The sequence below is a fragment of the Perognathus longimembris genome, chromosome 28 (genome assembly GCF_023159225.1).
Source record: "Perognathus longimembris pacificus isolate PPM17 chromosome 28, ASM2315922v1, whole genome shotgun sequence".
Classification (NCBI taxonomy): domain Eukaryota; kingdom Metazoa; phylum Chordata; class Mammalia; order Rodentia; family Heteromyidae; genus Perognathus; species Perognathus longimembris.
The window spans coordinates 61,298,355-61,306,701 of record NC_063188.1 but is presented as its reverse complement, the minus strand read 5'-3'; the positions used below and the strand labels follow the sequence as shown (position 1 = coordinate 61,306,701).

General features: G+C 39.5%; 1 protein-coding gene across 1 annotated transcript in view; it reads right to left on the bottom strand.

Moving 5' to 3' along the window:
- Tex11 (testis expressed 11) overlaps positions 1–8,347 on the bottom strand; it is a 237,579-nt gene extending 229,232 nt beyond the window's left edge. The window contains 1 exon segment of the mRNA XM_048335370.1: positions 8,269–8,347. Within this exon segment, the coding sequence (XP_048191327.1) occupies positions 8,269–8,347 (79 nt within the window).

Genomic DNA, 8,347 nt, shown 5'->3' with positions numbered 1-8,347 from the left:
TAAAATCTTCAGTATCCACAGAATGAGCCAAAATATTACCACAAATACATACCTTCAGGTGATAAAACATATATGAAAAGAAAAATACTTAATCTGGGGCTGGGAATATAGCCTAGTGGTAAAGTGCTCACCTCGTATACATGAAGCCCTGGGTTCAATTCCTCAGCACCACATATATAGAAAAAGCCGTGCTTTTTTAATATAGTGCTAGCCTTGAGCAAAAAGAAGCCAGGGAAGATAAGATAATGAAACCCACAAAATACTATTTGAAATGAAGAAAAAGAGAACGCTAAGAGTACTTGTTAGAGAAGTTGAATTTGATCAAGAGGTTAATTTGATCAAAGATTATTGTATACATCTAGGAAATTAATTTACACTAGTTAGTTAAATTTATACTGGTCTGAGTATATATTATAGTTTGTGCTCAAAATATTGATAACAAATCACTGTAGTCTTTTAAGATAAAGTGGAATTAGAATCAAAGAAGGTGTGTGTGTGTGTGTGTGTGTGTGTGTGTGTGTGTGTGTCCTGCATGCCAGTACTGTGGCTTGAACTCAGGGCCACAATCTCTTGCTTGACTCTTTTGTTCATAGCTGGCACTCTGCCACTTGATCCACAGCTCCACTTCTACCTTTTTTCTAGCTATTTAGAGATAAGAGTCACATAGATTTTCCTGACCAAGCTAGATTTGAACCAGGATCTTCAAATCACAGTTTCCTAAGAAGCTAGGATTTCAAGCGTGAACCACCAGTGCTCAGCCTCAGAGAGGTTTTTAAATGTTATTTTTTAAAATCCAAATGTTTTAAAACATATTTCTCTAAAACTTTCAGTAAAGGGTACCAATCTTAGAGCCACCAGCATCATAAAGTCAACACTAAGCTATTTACCTCTAACCCTGAAATATTTTTGCAAATAAGACAAAATCTAAGTATAGGTTTTTTTCCTGTGCTGGAGATTGCGCATAGTGTATTTCAAATTGCACATGTCCCTCAAGTGTTTTATCACTGAGCTAAGACTACAGCCTCAGTTCCATATAAATTCTTAATTTTAGTTCCTTTGTTAAAAGATCCTAAGATATACAAAACCAATACTCTTTCTGCTCATAGGATATTCAATGGTGAAGAGATTACTTTTGATTTGTGAATGTCTCCCTCAGTGGTTAATGTTTTTATGTAACTCACTTTTGTCAACATAAGTTCGGTCCTTTCAAACCCTATTTTCGATTCATTCAGTGGAGCAAGTGGCTGGCAAAGTTGGGGCAATGAAAGCACTGTAGTCTTTTAGGGAAAAAAAGCAGTAAGAAAAGCTAGTAGATAGCAGAGACCACACAACTGAAGATGAGCTGCACTATCAACAGATGAAAGAGATTTGTTTCTGAGAGAAGCTGCAATCTACTCTTGAGAGGTGAAGGCAACATGCCACATAAAGGTTATATCAAGCAAAATTATACATTGGGTATAAAAATTAGCAAATTATCTTATGGGCTTTTGAAATAAACTATGATTTATAGCATGACTTCAGTCTGTTGAATTTAAATGAGATTCATCCTAGATAAAACTAGAGGGTCATGCTGTTGAGAAAGCCATGTTAATCAGTATCAATTAATTCTGATTAGGTAGACAGCATTCTGAGTATAGTATAATAGAAATAAATCTTTTCCCTCTTCTAGGGGAAGGAGCTTCTTTTACAACATGGAAAAATCATCAGCCCTGCCAAGTCTCTCTGACCTCCAGCAGCTCGTCAGTCATTCAAAAGCCAAAGCAGTCTAAAGACCTGTCAGGGTCAATTCAAGATTCTACTTCAAGTCAGAATGATTACATGCAATCTCTTCAGTGAGAAAAGAACCAAAAGAGACAGTAAAATTAACACTTGCACAGCACTTTACATTCTTAAACTTTTTCAAATGCATTTTCATTTGCTATTTAACCTGCTCTATAAAGTATGAATACACAAGATCTTGGGTTCAATCCCTAGCATTTCTAACTTGGAGGGAGGGGGAGGGGGAGGGAGAAAACGAGGGAGAGGGTAACCATGTTTGATAAGAATTGTATTCATTTCCTTATGTAACTGTAAACTTTCTGTACATCACCTTTACAATAAAAAAGGGAAAAAATAAAGGAATAGAGTTAGAAAAAAATTTTAAGTAGAAACTGGGATTAACAAAATAAAGTAAGGGCTGGGGCTGTTGCTCAGTGGTAGAGCACTAGCCAAGCATGAACAAAGACCCTAGGTTCCATCCCCAGCACCATAAAAATAAAACAAAATAAAATAAATGAAGAGACATCTTACAGAAAATACGAAGTAGAGAGCTAGTTCTTGAACTCTCAATTTCTGATTTGAAGTCTTTTCCTTTTCCCTATACTCATCATGCTGAGAAGGGCAGAGAACATATGTAACTGTAGAAACTAAAAACCACAAAGGCAGGAAATGTACCAAGACCATTCTGAATGCTCTACTATAGCTCAGATTGTAAACTAAGATCAACCACTCTAATTGCAGAGGCTTGTTTGAATGAAAACAGCCAAATTATCCAATGTTAAAGGGGTATAGCAAATTGGGGCAAACAGGTTTAGAAATAAACTGAAATCACATTGTAAATCAGAGTTTCTATCCACAGTCAAGAAGACAATAGTTTTTTGTTATTTGTTTGGTTGGTTGGTCTTTGGGCTTAAACTCAGGGCCTGGGCACTCTCCCTGAGCTTTGCTAACAATCTACCACTTTGAGCTACAATACCACTTCTGTTTTTTTGAGTGGTTTACTGGAGATAAGAGTCTCATGGACTTTCCTGCCTGGGCTGGTTTCAAACCCAGATCTTCAGATCTCAGCTTCCTGAGTAGATAGAATTACAGGCATGGGCCACTTGGACCTGGCAATAGGTTTTTCCCTATACAATACTCCAGGAATCCCAACTGGGTTTGGTACAAATCATCATCATCATTAAATTACCAAGTTATCATCAATGGTAGAGTGCTAGCCTTGAGCTAAAAGAAGCCAGGGACAGTGCAGAGGCCCTGAATTCAAGCCTCAGGACTGGAAAAAACAAAACAAGGTATTCCAAAAAGACTTGAGGGACTGGATATGAAGATGTACATTTGTAAGGCAGCAATCAGAATGATCAGGCAGAAAATTCAAAGTTCAAAGCCAGCTACATAAGGAGACTCTTTCAATAGAGAATCAGAGAGAGAGAAAGAGAAAAAGAAAGAGAGAGAGAGAGAGAGAGAGAGAGAGAGAGAGAGAAAAGTAGGCATGGTGGCTCATACTTGTAATCCCAGCTACTTGAAAGGCAGGGATTAGAGGATTATAATCCAAGACAGACCCAGGCACAAAGAGTAAAACTATCTGAAAAGAATGAAAGCAAAAAAGGACTGAGGGCATGTGTCAATTGCTCGCCTAACAAACATGAGGCCCTAAATTTAAACTTCAGTGCTACCAAAAAAGAAAAAAGAATAAAAATAAATGTTGAAGATGTGTGCGGTACTTTTATGAGCTAGCACATAAAAGGCCGTAGCTTTGACCCCCAGTAACACAAAAGAAAAAAAACAGAAAATAAATGTTCAGAGGACAACACTCAAGATGATAAGACTAGAAATCATGCAATATGACGGATGACTAAATACAGATTCTTCACCTGAAGATGAATTCACCAGGGGACTTCATAATTCTCTTCAAATAGTTGAATAACAGCATGCAGAAAAGGGTACATTTATTTAAATTCAACTAGGATATCTTAGGCCAATTTATATTACTTCTTGGCCTTGAAAATAGTTGGGATTGGCAGTACAAAAAGACTGATAGGTCAGTTTTCCCTAAGAAGGAAATGAACTGGAGCAATTTCATCCCATCTTGTAGTCTCTTCTGTTTTGGGTTTTGTTGTTTAATTGTTACTTTGTGGTGCTAAGGGGGCCAAAACTAGGGCCTCATACATGCAAGACAAGTGCTGTACCACTGAGACACATCCACAGCACTTGTAGTCCATTTTTACAAAATTTGACTAAAAAGATTATGGTCAGGGAAAAAAAGCTCAAATGGTCAATAAACTTATGGACATGCACTCAACTTAACTAGTTATCAAAGAAATCTGAATCAAACCAACATCTATGTAAGATAATAACATTAAGGAAAATGGAAGTGTCTGAAGAGTCCATCAGAATGTTCTGTGCTATCTTTGCAAGTTTTCTCTAAATCTAAAGTTATTCCAGGATTAGGTCTATAGTTCTGTGGTAGGACATGTGCATAGCATTTCATAGGTCAATCCTCAGAAGTAAAAGCAAAACAAAAGAAAGAAAATTAGTGCAAAAATGTACAAAGCCCTGATTTCAAAATTCCAGTATCACCATAAATAAAAGAAAAAAATCAACATTCTTCATATTTGGAATTGTTTTCTTTAGGAATACCAGAGTTAGAACTCAGGGCTCCATACCACCTGAGCCACATTCCTCTACCACATTGAGCTACTTCCAGTCATTTTTATTTGGGTTTGAGGTAGGGTCTTGATTTTTGCCATGGCAAGCCTGGTCCACAATCCCCCTAGCCATACTTCCTACCATAGCTAGGATGATAGACACATGCCACCACACCCAGCTTTTTTTTTCTGTTAAGATGCAGTCGAGAATCTTTTTGAACCTAGGCTAGGCTGGAACCATGATTCTCCCCATCTCAGCCTTCAACATGGCTGGAATGTCAGGTAGTGTGCTAGCCTTGAGCAAAAGAAAGACAGACGGTGCCCAGGCCCTGAGTTCAAGCCCCAGGAATGGCAAAAAAAAGTATATGTGAAAGCTGGGCACTGGTGGTTCACACTAATAATCCTATAAATATATAGCCTGAGATATGAGAATCCCAATTCGAAGCTAGCCTGGGAAGATATATCTGTGAGACTTATCTCCAATTAACCATAAAAAACAGAAGTAGAGGCATGTCTCAAATGGTAGAGCACCAGCTGTGTGCAGGAGCTTAAGGCCCTGAGATGCACCCTCAGTACAAAAAACCATAATCCCAATGAAAGCTGTTGCTCAACAGGGGTATGGGGAGAATGAGAAAGGAGAAATGGGGTAGGGGAATGGTACCAGAGGGAAGAGGTGGAGCTAAGAAAGAAGAGGAAGTGAATGAATACACAGAAATAGACCACTTACAATTACGAAAATAGGGGCTGGGAATATGGCCTAGTGGTAAAGTGCTCATCTGGTATACATGAAGCCCTGGGTTCGATTCCTCAGCACCACATATACAGAAAAAAAGCCGGAAGTGGTGCTGTGCCTCAAGAGGTAGAGTGCTAGCCTTGAGCAAAAAGAAGCCAGGGACAGTGCTCAGGCCCTGAGTCCATGTCCCAGGACTGGCAACAAAAAAAAAAAAAAAAAAAAAAAAAACAATTATGAAAATAGTTTTGGAAATGGGGGAAGGAGGCAAAAGTGATAGTGAGATTAAATGTAACATATTGTAAACATGTTTAGAAACGTAATAGTGAAATCTCCTCCCTTTATGAAGCCAATTTTTAAAAGAAAATGTTAAAAATAAAAGAAGAAAATATAGTGTTGGGATGAGGTTTAGCTTAGTGTTAGCTAAGCATGAATAAGGCCCAGGGTTCCACCCTAAGTCTGAAACAAAAGAGGGAAAGAGAAAAGAGGAGGACATATTGGCCTTTGATTCTTTTTGCCAGTCCTGTGGCTTGAACTCCAGAGTTCAGGCCCAGCCTGGATGCTGTCCCGAAGCTTTTGTCTTCAAAACTACTGCTCTACCACTTGAGCCACAGCTACTTTCAGCTTTTTGCTGATTAATTGGGGATAAATGTTTCACAGACTTTTCTGCCCAGCAAGCAGCCTCCTCTTGAGCAGCTAAGATCAGAGGCATGAGCCTTGGAACTCTGGGTTGGCCTTTGATTTTTGTTTTGTTTTGCCCACTGGAGGTGGAACCCAGATCCAAGGCCTTTGGAACAGGGCCTTGAACATACTAGGCAAACCACAGAGCAGCAACCTTAACCCAACCTTGTAGTTTTAAAATTATAAATCTTAACAAAATATTGATCTACACCTTTAACATCATAAATTTGCAATCACCTTGGTTATATTTCATTATTATGTGACTGTACTACAGAACCAATCTATACCCCCCAACAAGAGCATAAATTGTCCCATATCTGGCACAGTTAAGAAACTTGATGTTATGGTCAAATAAATTATTGCATTAAAAGTTATCATAAGCACTATTCAAATATATTAATTTTCAAAAGAAGACATACTTAAACCAAAAACTATAAAGATGCATATTTAAATCAAAAACTACACAAGGTATAATCTATTTTTCACTGATAAAGGCACTTCAAAGTCTTGCAGCAAATTAATAGAGTTGGTAAATTTATGTACATTATTTGCATGTACAGAAATATCACAATGAAAGCCCTTTATATAACATATGCTAATGAAAATAAATGTAAATCTAATTTAAATTGATTGAAAAATGTACTTTTTATTTTTAATTATCTTTATAAGGTTGTGCAAAGGGGTTTCAACATGTTAATTTATGACTTGCTCAGTGTCTCCCCTTCCATCAGTTTCCTCCTTGATGGAAAAAACTTCAATAAACTTTTAATGCATATATTCCTGCTTATGCATAATTAATTGTTTCCCTATACTAGCTCAAAAAAAGTTTTCAGTTTATCATATTGGGTACATAGAGAAGAAAATGTGGAGCCATAGATAATCAAAAGGAACAAAATTCTGCAACAAAACTGCATATAGAAGATCTTAAATAAGGCAGCAATAGTTTGACCTTTTCTTTTTTTTTTCTTTTTTTTTTTTTTTTTGCTATCATGCAAAGCCAGGTACCTTTAATGTCCATAAGCTGAAAGTTGAGCTCTCCCATCTTTAAATCTCTTGCTCCAGTCTACGGAATAAAAAAAATATATTAGCCAGATGCCAGTGGGCTCATGCCTTATAATCTACTTACTCAGGAGACAGAGATCTGAGGAAAGCAGTTCAAAGCCTGCACAGACAGGCTAGTCTGTGAAAGTCTTATCTGGCAGGGCCTGGGGGGAGGGCAGCGTTGGTATCTAGTTACTCAGAAGGCTGAGATCTTATCCCCGATTAATCAGAGAAAAAAGCCAGAAGTGGAGCTAAGGCTCAAATGGTACATTGTAGTCTTGAGCAAAAAGGAGCTCATGGACAGTGCCCAGACACAGAGTTCAAGCCCCAGAACCGGCAAAAAAAAAAAAAAAAAAAAGCGGAGCTGTGGCTCAGGTGATAGGGTGCCAGATTTGAGCAAGAAAAGCTAATAGACACTGCCAGGCCCCGAGTTCAAGTTCTAGTACTGGCACATACACACAAAAAATGAATACTTTGTTCTTTATCCTATTTCTCAATCAATTTCTTTCGTGACAATTTGGGGTGGGGGTGGGGATGGTTCAGTCGTGGGGCTTGCAATCAGGTCCTCAGGGCGGTCCCTGAGCTTTTTTGCTCAAGACTAGCACTTAAGCCACAGCCCCACTTCTGGCTTTTTCTGTAACTTATTGGATATAAAAGTCTCGTGGCCTTTCTTGTGTGGGCTGGCTTCGAAGCACAATCCTCAGCTATTAGCCTCCTAAGTAGCTAGGGTTACAGACGTAAACCACCGGCACCTGGCCCAAGACAATTTGTCTTAGTCCGAGTTTTACAGTGCGCTAGTGCCATCGCGAGAACCAAGAGCGCGTGCTACCCACTGATTGGTGCTGCTTGGCACTTATCACCCTTTGGCTCAAAAGCTCCAGGTATCCAATCACGCATCAAGTCCTTCCCCCACCGCCGACTCTCCTCCCACTATCGTGGTTCTTCTCTACGTGGCTCCCAACAGCCACTAACGGTCTCCTTGCGTGGCATTCACAGGAGCGAGTTCACCTCTAAGGTACAATAACTACTCTCTCCCGCTTTCACTCGCACAGAAACACTCTGTACACACCTGCAATGTCGCAAAGAAAAATAAAACCCACTTTTGCCCTCTCTTCCTTCACTGGGAGGCTCAGCCAACAGCGACTAGTCCTACCCTGGGGTCACTCTGAAAAGTATTAGCCTAAGCGGCCACAACCTACTAGGCTGGAAATGCAGCCCCTTAGTAGAGCATCTGCCTAGTAAACGTGAGGCCCGGGGCTTCACTGCCTGCTCCTACTCCCCGAGCCCAAAAAAGAAGAGAACATAAAAGAAAGAAGAGAGGGAGAAGTTCATAAAGCCAAACCCATGTCTGAAGCCACCTCTACCTCCTCTTGCCCATTAATTACTCACTCCTGCTGCGGCCGTCCTACCAACCGTCCGACCTGCAGAACACTGCGCAAGATCTGGTGCGCGGCTCTTCTAGACTCTCAATAGGCTCCGCCCCACACGTCAT